This window comes from Apteryx rowi, unplaced genomic scaffold (genome assembly GCF_003343035.1).
Source record: "Apteryx rowi isolate R43461 unplaced genomic scaffold, aptRow1 scaffold_12, whole genome shotgun sequence".
Classification (NCBI taxonomy): domain Eukaryota; kingdom Metazoa; phylum Chordata; class Aves; order Apterygiformes; family Apterygidae; genus Apteryx; species Apteryx rowi.
In genome coordinates, this window is record NW_020447419.1 from 6,303,957 (window position 1) to 6,321,396 (window position 17,440).

A 17,440-nucleotide genomic window follows, 5' to 3' on the forward strand; every position below is an offset into this window, starting at 1 on the left:
TGCCTAGTCTGAATGTCACAGTGCCATTTAAGAAGAATGGCACAACTTTGAGAGTATCCACCTTTCTTACCAAGACATTTTGAGTCCTCTGTTTTGAAAAATCCTTACAGCTTTCACAGATTCAAATAGGTGAGGAACTCTGGCAGTCTCTGATTTTATCTGTCTCCACAGACAATGCTGTTTCTCTGGGTTCTTGTTTAACATGGCTCACACAGATAATACCCTCTGGATTTTCTTCAGCTTAAAAACAAAACAAAACATTAAAGTTCAAACTCTACTGATAACACTTCAGCCCCAATAACTGTATGCATTTAAAATAAAAATAACAGTTGTGGAAGTAAAACTAACAGGCAAGGCATTTGTGAAGCTAACTGCTGGGTAGTTTGACAGCCAGCTATGTCATCTACTRTGTTATAAGACACTGCAAGCTGACRTGAATTTGCTGCAGTAAATGCCCCCTCAAGTAAGAGTATTTAAAAGGTTCTATCCACAAAAATTAAGCTTAAAAGTATAAAATTACTTTCCCCCCCAAATTTTTCCACCTTATGAAAGTTCTTTTTTTTCTTTTTTAAAAGAAGGTGCTATGGCTGAAAAAATTAACACTTAAAGAATGATTTATACTTTAGTCATGATTGGCATAGCCATTTCTCAATGACTCCACAAATAAAGAAACACCTTATTGTTAAAGTACCACTTCTGTAAGAGAGCCTAGAACATTTAGGATGATTTTAACCAAGTGTATGTATGTATATGCACACACACACACACACACACACACAAGAAAAAACATCTTGAAATATACACTGATCAAACTGGTAAATTCAATTATATAGTGTTTCCTCCAAATAAACTCTATAACATCATTCCCTCTTCAGTCTAGACTGTGTCTTGTCCTCCTGGTCTCCAGACAAAGCAAACTGGCCCCTTAAAAGAAGTATCTGTGCATTTTATAGGTAAGTCCTCTACACAATTAGGAATGGCACCAACATTCTCACAATTTCCAGATACAGGCTGGAGACCTTGAGCAAAGGAAAAACACAGAATAAAAAGAAAACCTCAGAGAAACAGTGAGTTTAGTCCTTGTAGTTGTACAGTTTGAATTTTGTTTGGCTAGATTTCTTTTATATAAAATAATATTTCTTTAAAAATTCACTTGCAACATTCATCACCTAAAAAAAACTGTAACAGAGAGGCAGCAATGTCTAGACTGAATTAATAGGTTGAACAACTGAGTGAAGGAGATGCATTTGATGACCTCTCTGAAATTCTTTTATCCAAAATAGAAACAGAATTGCTCAGGAAAGTAGTCAAATTCAATTATAAAAGGGAATTCATCAACTGCACAAACATTTGAGTACAATGGACAGAAAATTCCTTAAATTTAACTTTGACAATACTGCCAGTAAAATATCCCAATGTTACTTTAACAGGTCTGAATTCCAATTTATTTTCTCATGTATACTTATATTTCCATTTTATTGTTTCCTCATGTATTGTTATATTTCCATTTTTCAGAATATTATAGAATTTAGTATAAATTAGATTTTGCTGACCTGCAAAAGTCATCAGGACATATGGGGACAATTATGACTATGGCATTAGGAATGTTTGGCCAGTAATTTGAGACATCTTAATTTAGATGTTTCTGCATAACTACTCACAGGTCATCTTTTTAGAAATCATGGACTTTTTAGAAATCATGGAAAAAATAAGGATACTCCACAGTTAACATTTCAGACTCTCTGCAAAGGCAAGAGAATATGTTGCACTGATCTAAATATGCTCCATATCTGACAGCTTTTCTTTGTAAAGAATTAGAAATTATTCTTCAATTTAAATGCAAGATTTCTTCTCAACCAGGTTCCATGGCTGAGAATTCAAAGACTGAATATATACCTGACAACCATGGTTTTAAGGGGCCTTCTATTTTGAGAGAGGAAATGTTATTTATGGCATTTAATATGTATTTTCAAAGTATTTTCAGACAGAAGTTTAAAATTCTAAGTAATTATATACAGCTCTAACTGATCACTCCTAAAGCATATTGATAAATACAGGATCCTATTTAAAGGTTATTAAAAAAAATTTACCAACCTGCTGAGACAGTGCAAAGAAAGAAGTCACAGAAAAAATGTTTCTTACCAAAAGTTCTAAATAGACTGAATATTGATTATTTTTTACTCTTATTTTTCCTAACAAAATCATATTTTTGAAAAATATCGGTTTAACTAAATACTAGGATTTTGGGCAAAAATTATGTTCATCAAGAGGGCTAGTATTTGGTCAAAGATAATGACTTTTTAGTTGAACTGTTCATCATAATTTAAAATGTCAATGGTTTTCCATTAAAAAGTTTTGAAAAGAGGGTTTTGTTTTAGAAAAATTAGTTTTTACAGTAAAAACTATTCAGAATCAGCTGAAACAGGTCTATGCTGCAACTTACTAAGTGGATGGCTGTCCATGATCCGTACTGGAATAGTCTGTACATCTCCCAAGAGAATCTGATGGACTCCTCCTTCCAGGCTTCTGGGGTCATCTATCCCTCCAACTGCTACCAGCTGGCCCATGGTGACCAGACTCTGCTCAGAGCCAGGCGGATGCCCAAAAGCAGAGCCTGCAGTGCYATGCTGTGTTAGGCCAGTGCTCACTTGCAGACTGTGTTCCTGACTAAGTTGGTTGGTTATTGCACTCCCTATGGAATCCAAGAGACTTGCAGGGCTGGGAGGAGAATGGTTATTTACAGCTATCAGGGCTGTTGATCCATTTGTGGAGGTAAAAGTTGACTGCAGCTGTAAGCCCTGTGAAAGAGAAGGTAGAAGTACTAAAATATCATTTACAGCAGGAGAAATTTGTGTTTAATGCTACATATTTTGCTACACTGGAACTGGATAACTTCTGACTTCCTACATATCATCTCATTCACACAGTCAGCCTTCCTTAGGCCAGGGTTTTATTAGAAAAAATATAGGACAAGGGTGTCCAGTAACATCTAAAAGACCGCTTGTAACCATAACACTCTAGTTTAGAACTGATATTCCATTTCAAAATGTGACAAGTTTCTCCAGCAGTGCCCATTCCCAAGATGGCACTAAAAGCTAAGCATACAGCTTTAAAAAGAGAGTGGGCTGGGGCCAGACTGTCTTCAGAAAGAAGGGAAACAGCAAATAGAACAATATCTTACCACAAGCTGCATTCCTAGGGAAGAGACCATGCTTTTCACTAGGTTTCAGGAAATAAGAAGGCAGCTTTCCAAGGGAGAGGTTAGAGAAGAAGGCTGAGAGAGACAAGTCTGAAGGGAGATGATCTTTAGAAGAAGCACTATTGGCATGACATGCTTATCCCCTTCTTCAGACTTTCAGTCTAGAAGTTTTGCAGATCTGAGTTGGGAGCAGTTTTAGGATTTTAGCAGATTTTCTTAAGAGGCTGGAGGAGGATTTAGAAGGAATAAAACTTAAGACCGATTTATCACCCTGCAGTTTTGCAGCATTTTCATTATGAAATAACTGGATCTGCCAGAAAAAGAGCAAGTGCTTGGTTTGAGGCAGAAATCCACTACCTTCATCTGCTTGGATCTGCCTTCACAGGAGGCTCAAACTTCAAAGTGCCAAAAGATGGCAGTGGGATCCCTTGTTCTACAGCTAGATGCTAAACATGATGTGCAAGAGAAGGGTCAGAGCAGGAGCTGACAGCTGTTTCAAAATCCCTGTTCCCTCAGCCAGCGTTTGGGATAATTAGGTGAGAGGAGACTTCTTGTTCTCAGCTCACCTTCAGCATTCCCAGTGCAAAACATTTGATATTCTGTAAAACTGAGAAAGGTCTGAGATGATTTGACTGTACCTGAAGTTGTGCAAATATCTTGGGCTGAAATGAAGAGAGTGAAGACAACAGCTGAGCTGTTTCTGGTAGCAAGGACTCCGCGCTCTGGTTGGATTCTGCTTTGGTGATGACTGACTCTGTTGGTGAACTCCCTAGAGCGCCATAGAGAGCGAGCAGACAGTTATAACAGATTTCTCTTCTTGTTTAAAAACCTCTTCAGTGAATCCAACAAATAAAAGCCCATTCAGCCTCAATGCAGACATATAAAAACACATACATGTATATGCCATTCTCTCTTTTTTGCAGAACCACCCAGATGCTAAAGAAAAAAAGCTGGGTATGAGGAAAATATATTGCAGAAAGATGGTGTACGTCTGTTCAGAGTGTAAAAAGAAGCACCAATAAATCTGGTCCAGAGAGCAAAGTAATTGCTCCCTACTCTGTGTTTTGAATTTCTAGTTACAATGTAAAGCAAAAACATTTCTATCAAAGCAGCAATTAAATCATTTGGCCACGGTTACATCTTCAGTAAAGGCTCAATAATAGAGAGACAGCAAAAGAAAGAATTGCCTTCCAAAATAAAATTCTGCACAGGAAATCCTGAAAGTCTCCTCACTCCCTTCCAAGCATTGTAGTGGAATTAGGATGACTTCTGTGTTACATCACACCAAATGCAATTTTAAAGAAAGTCCACTTATCTGGAAGCCTTTCAGCCTACAGATTACATCATATTCTCAAAATTCTTACTTAATGCAAGAATGATTGACCTCATTTCCCCCAAACTTGTGGAAATTGAGATTCACTGGTAGTAATTTCTGCAAGAAAACTTTCCATGGGATGATTCCATTTCCAGTTTGAGAAAACACCCAAAACATTTTGGATAAGATTGTATTTATGCAGATACAAATGGACATTGCTCAGTTTCCTATTTTGCAGTTTCACTGCTGTAACTGCAAAAGAAGAATGTGCCCTGTGCRTATGGATTAGCCTGGTGAACGGAAACCAGAATGGTCAGCAATCACAAAAAGCTTTCTAGCAAGAAATCATATAAAGTTTCCAGCAATCTGAGCAGCCAGGGGTACATTTTAACATGTATACTGAGTTGCAAACTCTAACTCTTTATCTTACTGACCATACCATATAGTCTATAATTCTTTTTGAACGCAACCACTTCAAAGTTTTAGGTTCTTTTTAATACTATAGAGAAATCCCATATACATATGTGAATATTCACATGCAGGAAAAGATAGTAGTTCTTTCCTGAGGCCAACATGCCTAGACATAAAGCAAATAGTTGAAATTCTAATCTACCCACTTATTACATTGAATGGATACTCAGTCTGAATGCTGTAAGTTTAAAAATACACACACAGTTATCTCACTTGTCACTTAAGACAAGTCTTGTCACTTGTCTCACTTAAGAGAGGTGAAAGGGAACATAGAGACTTAAGAAATTTGATGGTTACAGTGATCCTTATACCTAAGAGAGAACAGAAGAAGTGGTACCATATGCTGAAGGACCTATTTTAAACAAAGATGCAGAGTTCTACACAGCAAGGAAGCAAACAGTTGGGTTTCAGTTTTATTACTGCTTGACTCCTTAAAGGAACATATCCATGTAAAACTGTCCCTGTTCAGCACAAGTTGGAATAAAATTAAAATATTTATACAAATAGTGGTTTGAGAAGCCAGTGGGTTTTTTTCCCTTGCTACCATTTCACATACTTGAATGAGAGCTGATTTCTTCAAAGTCAGGTTTCTCTTTTTGCTTAGACTTGTAATACAGTTATGTGCTTGCAACATTATCAATTACAATCAGTGTGCAAAAACATCCCCACATATTTAAGTAGAGACAAGATATGCTCAAATGAGTGTATATGCTTACATCCGGTGAATTGGTGCATGTGTCGTGCAGAAAACTAAACAAATCTAATTCTCTCTAAATCCCTCTAGAACGCAGTATATCACTGGATGGATGTTTACAGTTTGATAGGCTAATTTGCCTTGGAAAACTATCTGTGAAGGAAGAAGAAGAAAGCAAGAATTGGTCTTCCTGAACCATCATCAGCATACAGGTAGTTAATAACAAAAGTCATCCTTGCTGAGCTCTTTATCACAGCTGCCAAAGGCACATCTATGCTGTGCCTTTCTATTAAAGCACAGAAATATTAATGTAAATGTGTAAGTTTGAGCAGTTACTCTGCTCATACTGCAAATTCCTCTTTTCCCTAAAAAAATGGGACACTATTCAAATTAATTCAGCCTAAAAATTTACCTCCTGTCCTCTGACAGTTGTCCACACTGAAATTCTTACCTTAAGAGCTCCAAGTGTACAAGATGTTTTTCAGTTTAAATTGATTCATTGCAGCAACAGCTAAAATGAGTTAAAAAAAACCAAAGGCCCGACTTAGTGGCCCAACTTAGGCCTGTTTACTAACTGTAAAAACACTGGTGCACACAGAACCTCTCAACGTGCATGAGGTTCACCAGGTCACTTAGGGGAAGTCACACAATGAGCCAAACTTTTGGTGGGTTATTTTTCCTGCTACAACAAAGGTAAAAAACAGATTAGGAAGTGGCAGGGGCCAAAGGGGGAAGAAATCCAAATATAACAGGACTTCTTCAGGCAAGAACTGCAATGGAGGATAACTGTCGACACAGGTGAATCTTTAAGCGTAACAACCCTGACAGTGCCCCTTTGATTCCTACAGACACTATCAGCTACCTGCAACAAGAAGCACCCACAGTATGTTCCAGTCAAAGAAGGGAACAAGCTGGCCCTTTAGAGTAATGCCACTGAGATTAACAACATTTAAGCAGTCTGCAGCATTATCTTAATGTAATGCATACAAACAATTGGGCTCCTCTGCCTTGCTGCAATCATATCCCTGCTAAAGCCAACAACTTTCCTGAAGAGTTTCATATGAAACCTATTAAACAAAGGGCAGAGCATCCACAAACAGGCATGGGAGTTCTCTTTTTTGTGTCACACGCTGGGCAAAATATCCTTGAAACAAACTATTACCAGGGGAAAAGGAAAGAATAATCTCATTTTAAATTTACTATCAGCCACCATGGTCCAATGGAGCGCCTCAACCTATGTGTAATCTTAACTACATGGATAACGCGTACATCTAGTTACAAACATTTTGTTTCAGTACATGTTTTAAAGCTGAAGTAATTTTAGCAAGAACCCTTTTACAGCAAAGAAAAAACAGTGCAAATGAGCATCTTCAACATCCCCTCTCCCCACCCCATCCTCCCAAAACACCCCAGACCTTAGGTCACAAACTTATTTGTATAAAACAAGTTTCTATAAAATCTACATTCTATTCTTAGGGTGGAGTGGGGGAGTTCAATACTTTGTTAGGTGGTCCACCAATTGCTGGGAAGAGATGCTACTTTGGCCTCACACATTACTGAAGAAGCTACGCCACTTAAAGAACAGAAAGAAAACATGACAGAGTGACTGAGCACTGAAACAGGTTGCCCAGAGAGGTTGTGGAGTCTCCATCCTTGGAGATATTCAAAAGTCATCTGGATACAATCCTGGGCAACGTGCTCTAGGTGATCCTGCTTGAGCAGGGTGGGGGTTGGACTAGATGATCTCCAGAGGTCCCTTCCAACCTTAACCATTCTGTGATTCTGTCTCTAAGCATTAAGAATAAGGGAAGAGAGTGTTCTCAATTCTGATGATGGAATTACAGAATTAGTTGTTCAGGCCTGATTTTGGCAGTGGAAATCAATAAGCCAATGACATCCTAAGAAGCAGGAGTCTCAATATGAATTTAAGTCCTTTATTAGCAAGATAGTTAAGAATGTGCCAAGCACAGACTATCAAGGAACTCAAGCACCCAGCTCCTCCCAACTGTGTGCCATGACTGATATGAATACCAGTCTGTTCAGCAGGAATTTCCTATTTCTCTACACAGATGTTATTAGCACCTTCATCCAAGCCCTAAATATTTTTCAAAATAATCATCCCACCAAAATCTTCAGTTGCTTTGGAATGCTAAATAGAAGCCAGATCCACATTTTTCATACTCCTACCAACCACATCAGGACTACAAATATTTTTTCCTCAACACATGCAATCAAATGGTAAAAACACAGCAAAAGAAAAATATGCTCTCCTCTGCCCCAGAACAGACACACAGAAGTCATCCTTCTTCTTAACTTCAGCTGAGTGAAAGGACATGATAGTAACCTCTCTGGAAGGAAACCGAACTTCTGTGACATAGGTAATAAAAAAATCACATTTGGAGATAGCTAAGTTGTTAATACAGTCCTACCATCTGAAGGTGGTGAGGCAAACGTAACAGTCACTGTTTCTGTGAGAACATTCCCACTGTCTGTGGTCCACTGCAGCTGAAAGGAAAGAGATCTCAGTTCTCAGAAACGGTGCAAGTTTGTCTAAGTTTGTCTACTACAGGAACACAGGCTCAACACGGGACCCATAGGAATACAGACAGTGAAAGCCAATGTCTAAAATTACACTTGCTAATAACTATGTATTTTGGACATTCTTGGTTTACTAAAACAAAACAAAACAACACCCTCCCCCTCCCCCCCAAAAACCCGCCCTGAAAACTGAAACACTGTAAAAGATTTCTAACCTGCTGTAACAGGAAGGCTAAAGCCTGCTCAATAAAGTGGAAGGATTTTAAAATGAAAAATAAACAGTTAAGCCATTTGGCTAATTAACAAATATCAGTCACTCACCTGAGGCAAGTGCAGCGTACAGAAAGAGAAATACCTGATGACATAGCATGATTTAATTCTACAGTTTGGCAAAACTGATTTTAAAATGGCAATTCCTTCACAGTCAGCCTCATAACTAGGAAAACTAGCATCACTTTGCACCCCTTATTACTCAGCAGGCAGAAGGAAATTAAGGAACAACCTGTAAGAGTTACTGAGCATTCTGAAGTATATACTTCATGCTTACTTCACTTTTTATAGTGTATGTGCTAATATTATTACTTACACATTCAAAATTCTGTACAAGCCCTAATTTAGACTGTAGCTGAGACACATTTCATCCCCATTTTTCCAGATATGGAAAGGTAGAAGTAGCAACTTCTCCAGAACATAGTACATGACAAAGCCATGCAAAAAATTTTCTGATGTGAGTCCATTTTTCCATACCACATGGCCTCCAGCTCATGCAGTCTTCATGTAAGTGCTAGTATTGCATAATGTGTCAATCAACTAAAAGCAATCTAATGCTAATAAGATAAATACTGAACAAGGTCAAAAGGTTTTATTCAGATTTAATCCAACATTGCTGAGCCAGAGATTGCACTGAAAATTTTGCTGCTGTGAATATAAACTCAGTGAGAATTTTGACTGAAATATGGCTAGGTAGTAAAAATTAAATAAGGCTTCTAGTATTTAACTGCAAGAATCAGAAAGAAACACTAAGGCCAACYGTACCGTTGCTGGTATGCTTTCTGAATTATACACCATCTCCCCACTCCTCAGAGACTTCTGCACTTCATGAATGTGGTTCTTGATGTCATTCACAGTGGGGAAGAAAGACAGGTTATGCCTCTCTGGCACTTCATCAGGCTTGAATAATTCTCTTTCCACATACTTTCTGTCACGTGTTAAAGGAAAAAAAGACTTTAAAAATTAGAATATGCATATTTACAATCTATTGTGATATTTCCCTCTTTTATATGTTATTTCCCTCTTCCTTTTCCCTCCCCTTTTTGCAAAGTCAAGGCAAGAACAAGTCAGATCAACTTCTGATCCAGTTCTGCATGCATCTGCTCTAGAGTCTGGAATTAAAAATCCCCATTTATTCAACTAACTTTAAAGAGGACAGCAGTTCTCAATAGCTATCTATAATGAAATGAGGAAAAAAAAGATAAAATCTGGGAAAAACAGATTCTAATGACATATGGAAAAACATTCAGTAATGTATCAGTACTGCCATTCGGTTGCAAGCCAAATTAATCAAAAGTAAGAGTGGATATAGCACTRCAGAATGAGAAAGGCGCAATTATCCAGCCCGGTAATGCTGTACCTTAGTTGCTTCCTCACTGCATAGACCTGTTCTATTCCCTGAGACACCAGTTCTCGGATCTTGTCTGCTACTTGGGGATGAAGTCGAGAAGGCAAAGTACAGTTCTCATCTCTGACAACTTCTTYGTCTTCCTCCGGAGAAGGCATAGGAAAATGGGAAGGTGAAGAAGGAAGGCACGAAGYTTCCATTTCATGATACTGGTGGGCTTGCTGAGTGGGTAACTGTACATACCACCTGGCAAGAAGGAGAGAATTTCTATGCACAATTCTCAAGCAAAGTCAACAAAATGAATCTCGTGGGGAAACAGTCTGACAATGACAAATGACCAAGTTAGATTGGCTTAAGTTTTTACTGCCTCTGAGCTGGAAGATACTGACCTTGAGAGCTCAGGGCTCTCTCACACTTTTGCAATGCAAAATAAAACAGGTTAAATCCTCAAATAATACAGCTATTCCCTGCACAGCAACATCTGAACATCTGCTTGAGTTTCACAGTTTGGTGTATAACACATTTACCAAACTAAATAATCCAGACCCATAGAAGTCTTAATGGCATTTTTTTTCTAATTATTAAGCAAGAGCCTTAATAACGTGACTAAAAGAAAAAAGCCAGCCAAGCAGATTATTTCTCTTTTTTGCTTCATTTGTCAAGATAAAAAAAAAACAAGTGGAAGTTTCACCTGAGGACACCTCCAGCATCTATCAAGTTCTTCTTCAGCATGTTGAATGCTTTCTCCTGCTCCATTCTTATGATTTTCTTGTCAATTTTAGGGTCAGTGGGAACTCTATACTCTGGAAACTTTTGAACCTTCTTAATATAGATCCTTCCAAGGTGGGGGAGAAGAAAGAAAAAAAGAAAAATTCTGCTTCATTACACTTCTCCCTCAGGGGGAAGGCAAAAAACCCACTTACTTCATAGCAGATATTACTTACAGAAAAAGTTCAAGCAGGGCGACACAGGGGGTGAAGAGCCTCTAATAGAACTGAGGAATTGCTAAGGGCACATCAACAGAGATGGACACAGACACTGGACTTCTGTTCCAGTCTGGAAGCCACTCAGCCACATCAGAGTGGTGATGAGCCTTAAAAGTCCTCTGTCTCTCAGTAGGGTAAACAAAGCACAACACAATTTCCGGATAGGCTGTGCAACTTCACCCAGCTTGAAGCCTGAGCTGAGCACGTACACTTGTGTCTAACTGCACCTGTCCAAGTAAACACACTCTTAGCTCAGTAAAAACTGAACATGCAGGGGCACTGAAGCCTGGGAAGCTGCAACAGGATGCTCAAGGACAGGAAAAAACATTAGAGTTGGATAAGAAGGAAGTCCCTGGTGAATGGGAAGAACTGTATCTTCTTCTGCAAATAGGACTTCTGCTAAATTTGTATGATTGACCAACATGAGTGCAATTAAGTCCAAAGGAAAAACAACAAATAAGAGGATATAGTTTTAGGACTAAAATGGTTGCCCCAAGTCAGATGGATTTCCATTACTGCAGCTGTCAGTCTGTGCTGGCCTAATTAATGCTCCTTAGGTATCTGAACCCCAAATTCATGGACACAACTGAAGACACTGAAGTAACAGTTACCAGCTTTACAATGGGGGGGGGAATGCAAAATCAGAAATGCAATTATTTTAGGCTGGTGTTTGAGGGAACAGAAAAGCTTTTGCTTTTAAAGGCCTCTATTCAAAATTTGTGGTCATCAATCTTTCAGTGGTTTTTGACCTTTGGTCTGCAGCCATGTAAAGATCCACAGACAACTGTTAAGGGATCCACATAACTCAGCTAAGAGCTCACAAAAGATGCTTAAACTTGTTATTTAGGAGTTTGCACATCCACTGAAAAAAGTCTGAGATTTGCAAATCAAAAGGAGGGGAATGACTATTCTAAGGCAGAGTAGATAAAGGTTACTTACACTATCAGAGCCATTACTATGTGTCTCTCAGTCTACCCTAGTTTCCTAATCTGTTATTAGCTGCAGCTCACAACTGCCATATCTATACAGCCGAAGGATGAACAGAGTAACACTCAGAATACAACTTGTTCTCATGCTATTTCCTGCCCTTTTCTCAGGGGCACTAAAGCACACCATGATACGATGTCCTCAATAATGCTTAGGTAGAGAATGATTCTTACTTGTACTTCACATCCCAATGTGCTATTACTTTGCACCTAGGCAACCTATCAAATCTCATCCTCGATCAGTTTCACAGGCCCCCTCCCTCTAAATGAGCGTCAACCTCAAATCACCCAGGAGACAAAGCTAAGAGCCTTAGTGCACAGTATCAACTATTACCGCAATACAGTGCTCTGTCAAGGCTCACAAAAGGTAAGCTCTCTTAGGATAGTGAGTAGCTCTTCCAGCTTCATAACCGATTCTTACCTTGCTGGACAAGTGGCTTTGTACAGATGGCCAGAGGCGCTTTCCTGCTCACCAGCTTTTTTGGGCTGAAAACCTTTCCTCCTTGGCCCATACTGGCACTCCATTACAATGGCTCTACTTCCTGGGAACAGAAAGTAATTTACTCAGTCAAATATTCAAGCAACCACGGAGGTCCAGTCTCTGTGGTAAAACAATAACTACAGAAATGATGAGAGCTCTGAAACACTTATTTCTATTTAACATCAGACTCTTATGAAAGCAGAACACTAAGTGCAGCAAGCATTCCAATACGGTACAAATGCTTCTCTCATAGCATCTAAGGAACACATAGCATTTGCAAGGCATTTCCCAAACTAATTACACTTCACAACACTCTTGGAAGATATAGAGAGGCAAAACGTTGACTTCTGCCTTGATGAACACCAATGCTTTACACAATAAGCAGCCTTATGAGTTACCAGTGGAGCACAATGCTGGTGATAAATGTAAGTAAGAGAAGCAGAATCCCCCAAATAACCTAGAAAATTCACAGCTGAAATCAAAGCTTAGGCATGTCCACCCTCCTGTCTTAAATCAATACTTCAGACAATACTGTCCTGTGAATTCTTACTTGTCATTAAGGTTTGCAAGTCTGTATTATTTTATCTATTAAGGAATACTGCTTCAGTGTGGCATAGTCCCACAAAAACAGATGGACTTAAACAAAGAACGTGTAACTCTAAACATCATTCAAATAAGTGGCTTCTTCCAGTCAGACTTCTGACAAAAAGGAATTAACAGGCATAGCACTGAAGTGTTTGTGGTTAAGAGAACTTGTATTTCTTCTCTGTCATGTTTAGTTTTCTTTCTGTTATCTTTTACCTATAATCTTTTTCTTTCTTTTCTGTCATCTTTCACCTATAATCAGTAGACTGGCAGGGACCTGCCTTTACCACAAATAATATAACCAAGACTTTTAAAGTATCACATCAGCAATATTGTGTTTCCATCAGATAGTCAATAATTTATTGCATGAGAGTGCAAAAAAACAAACAAACAAAAAAACCCCAATGCAAATAGAGAAATGGGAAATTTAAAAGCAGATTAGGTATGATGAATGGATAGTCATTTAAGCTTTTTTTTTCTTTTGAAACTGAAAATCAATGTGCTATGACTGTAGAAGACTTCAACAGCTTTAAACTAGTCTTTGCTACCATGCATCTCAAAAACATTTTGATGGGATCCTTGTTTTACAAAGGGATCAGCTATTCAAAAACCTTATTAAAAAATAATAACCAAGATTTGGATGATTAGTACACATTTTACATTATAGGAAACTACCCAGCTTCTCTAGATTTCCCCACAGCAGAAGCAGGGAACATATTACAGATGGGTTCCATTTATGCAGAAGACAGAAATCTCTCAAGAACAACACTTTTGTTCTGCACAGTTTAGAATTCAGTCATCTGGGATTTAAACTACAGTTCAGTAAATCATATTCACAGCCTCTGCTCTAAAGGTGTAAAGGATTTTAATGAATGCTTTTAATAGAAGGGTTATAAACTAAAGCTAAATGCACTGGAAAAACAACACATCGGAAATGTGCAAAATGCCTGTCTGGGGGTCTGAACAAAGCAAAAATACTACAGCTCAACAGTCAGATTCTCTGTTAGCTTACACCACTTCACAAAACAACAACAAAAGCATGTGTTTTCGCTCTAAACATCTTTCTTGGGGGAAGGGGAATTCATATTTACTAGGCAGATCTTACAAGAAACTAAAGATGTCTGAAAATGTATTTGGGGAAAAAATAAGGTAGCAAATAATAAGGGTAGGTTGTTTCAGATTTGTTTTTAACTTTCTTCTACTACCTCACAGTTTATGGCTTAAGCTTTAAAACTGGTGCTAACATTTCACTTTTTCGGTTACTTTCAGCAAAAAATGCACATAATCTATATTCCAGTCATTCCTGATCTCTATGTAACAACATGTTAATTTCATATACTAATTTTATGTATGCATTCCATGAGCTCGTAAAGTCTGCACATTTATTAAAAAAAAAAAAATCTGTCTGCTAAGATGTTGATGTTTGGGGGGTTTTTTTTTGGTTATTCTTGTTTTTTTAAGGGGCCATTTAAATAACTTACTGGCTCCTGTGGACCAAGCTTTTCAAGGATCTCCCATATTAGGCAAGACTACTGGAACAAGTCCTTTCCCTTATGAAAACTTTTATGCCCTGGTAGAGAAGATAAGGCCTCCCTCTAAAGATCTCACTCATTTGAACTCCCAAACAGTACTTAACTGATTTATTACTAAAGAACAAAGGGACTAAATCACTTGCAATAAAGAATAACCCTGTGGTTTCAGGGAATCAAGCTCCTTTAGACTGCAGCATGGAGGTATCCAAGCGGCGCGCTCCCTCTCTCTCTCTCTCTCTCTCTCTCTCTTTTTTTTAATATATTTGTGCCTTAACTTTATCAACAGTATGAAACACCATGAGGATCCTTTTTTAAGGCTGGTTGGCAACTGATGTTGAAATTTGAAAGTAGTTATTAAAATAAAAGAAGTTAGTTACCTGCATTGACAAATGGGATCCCATCATATGGGACATACTGAGATTTCCACATCAACCGTGTGGCAGGTTTGGCCGGGCTTGGAGACTGGCGCGTCCCCCACACACTTTGTGTTTGCTGCTTGTGTAGCGTTAGAACACTCTCTAATTCTGTCTCGCTCACACAATAGCCACGGTACGAGTCCCCAATTTTCTGCATGGAAAGGAGGTGAAATAATAGGATTATTCACCCAGCTGACTGCCGTCTGTTACCCAAGAAAATGAAAGCAGTCTGGGACTCTGGCAAGTGAGGATGCAGTCTCAGATTTTTTGGGGGGTTGTATTTTTTCCTACTAGTCTCCTCACAGTCTCCTCCTTACCATAGGATCTAATATCACAGCAGTCTCCAGCGAAGTCAGGAGTCTGTCAGTCCTCCAAGACCCTAAGTACACCAAGAACCCCAGAAAAGGTTACAGAGTTACTGCCAACACTAATTTTTATATGACATAACTCCACTCCTGTTGTTTCCCCCCCACATACTTCAGTTGCAGTCACCTTGGACACAGTCATCTTAAGTGAACGTATTCACCTGATTCCCATGGAGATCTTAAGTGCTAGAAGCACATCTACTTCCATACACACACAGAACACTGAGTTGGGGCAGAATACATCTGCTCATACCAACAGTAACCACCTCACCCACTTCGTGTACTAACACTGAATTGAACGTCTCACGTAATTCCCCTCCCAAGTTCCAGAGTACACTCCATTCTCAGAGTTACACAGGAGACTTGCCACATGCAAATTGATAAGGGTTTCAATGAATGCTACTAAGCTCTGGGCAAGCCCAGAAAAACTGCATCTAAACCTGACTCAAAGGAAAAAAACCACAAACTCACTAACTTTGCAACATCCTCTGTGACAGCTGTTTAGCTACTCAGAGCCATCACAGCTAGATCAGTGCTGATCTACCAGGGCCAGTCACTGAGCAGTGAAAGTGCTGGGACAGAGACAAGCTTTCTGTCCAAATTCAGAACCCCATGCTCACTATTCAGCTGCGGTCCAGGATCAGGCTGACCAAGCAGGTGACAGTAATGTGCAGAGCAGTCTGCCAACTCAGTTTTATGGCATAAGCGTGGGACGAACACATGGGGAAGGAGGACAGAAGTCTGATAGATCCATTTTGCCACCTTCATTGACACAGCAGCCAGATGTTTAAATAGTACTGACAACAAAAGCAGCACCAGTGGCTCTTCATAGATATCTATCATATCTCACAAATATATTAATGACAGCTGCATAAAGGTGCCTCATAGTCACCTGAAATAAACAAAATGTCTGTGGTTAGCAAGAAAAGTCAGCAGAGGACAACTGAAGTGGGCCAGACATGGCGTTGCTGCCAGCACAAGCCCAAAAGCATAGGGTTATGTGCCAGCTGCATCAGTCACTCYGAGACCTCAGTTGCTTACACAGCAGCTAAGCTCACTCTACTGCAACTACAGTGCTCCAGCACTCAAGCTAGCTACACAAAGTCTGCACACGCTGCACTCACACAGCTGTGGCGAGGAAGAAAAGCTGGCAGTTGTTTAGCCAGAGGTTGTAAACAGCACTTCTGGCCAAAACTTGATCTAGAAATCCAAGAGAAGCAAAGGACCCTGAGAAGAATAAGGCTGCATGTTGCTCTTCAATCACAGCAGCAACTGCAATACCAACTCACCCAGTGAATATTGTGTAACCAGCATTTCTCTTTCCAAACCTTCTACCTGTCACTATAAACAGGTCATTGATCTTATTCTAGGGAGATGAGAGAAGACTGATCAAATTGTTGCATCATAAAACTACTAACAACATTTGTTAGGGCACTGTCTCCTATTCTGGCATCACTTATGCACAAAATAGAGCATTTTCCCAGGGGGAAAAAGAAAAGAAAGTGTCAGGATCTCCAATCTTTAGTAGCTTCCCAAGTGTGAACAACTGGACAAGTAAGTGTGACTACCTGCTCCAAACAAATAAATCAACTTAGCCTTGCACAGTTGATTAATAAATGCAGTTTCTAATCATGCTGTATTTCAGCATGGTGATACATGCTGGAAATCCATTCTGATCAGACCACTAAAAACTTTTTAGGTAGGTTACAGAACAATTTACAGAAAATAACTTATTTTAAAAAACTGATACTTTTTATTAACAAAGTAATTACCCTGAAGTAGTTGTATTTCCTCCTACCCTTTTGACTCAGCCTTACTTCAAGCCAAAAAAGAAGGAATTCCTTTTCTCTCCCCGACCTCATCTCAGCAAGGGGATGTAAAAGCCTACACTAAAGTACACACATCAAGACTGCAGTTTTGCTTGAGTGAAGTAACAGCAGCGGGATGCGAGAGGCATTATGCTATCTAGGCACTGCAAATGTAAGCAGAATAGTTCAAGGCAGCTAGGGAACCAATACCAACTGCAGAGCTTAGTGCTAATTTTGAACAGCTGCAGCTTTTACTGTTCTGTGTTTGCTGGTGCCTGACCACCAAAAGAGTCATCGCCCTTTAGAGTTCAGTCCTGGTCTGTAATTTGGTTAAATTCCCAAGAGATATAGCGGGCAATATGTATACAGGCTGCGCCATGGCTTCAACTACCGGTATCTTCTGTGAAATTCACACAGACCTCCATGGTGTTTAAGTTTGGTATTAT

The 17,440-nt window shown here is 39.1% G+C and overlaps 1 protein-coding gene across 1 annotated transcript in view; it reads right to left on the bottom strand.

Annotated features, from left to right (window-relative positions):
- Window positions 1-102: 102 nt before the first annotated feature.
- Window positions 103-17,440, bottom strand: part of CARF (calcium responsive transcription factor) — a 32,262-nt gene continuing 14,924 nt past the window's right edge. The window contains exons 7-15 of the mRNA XM_026087026.1: window positions 14,783-14,972; window positions 12,229-12,349; window positions 10,527-10,670; window positions 9,848-10,081; window positions 9,253-9,415; window positions 8,109-8,184; window positions 3,838-3,968; window positions 2,444-2,798; window positions 103-240 (exon numbers count right to left, since the gene is read on the bottom strand). Of these exons, the coding sequence (XP_025942811.1) occupies window positions 122-240; window positions 2,444-2,798; window positions 3,838-3,968; window positions 8,109-8,184; window positions 9,253-9,415; window positions 9,848-10,081; window positions 10,527-10,670; window positions 12,229-12,349; window positions 14,783-14,972 (1,533 nt within the window). The 3' untranslated portion in view covers window positions 103-121. The remainder of the gene's footprint in view (window positions 241-2,443; window positions 2,799-3,837; window positions 3,969-8,108; window positions 8,185-9,252; window positions 9,416-9,847; window positions 10,082-10,526; window positions 10,671-12,228; window positions 12,350-14,782; window positions 14,973-17,440) is intronic.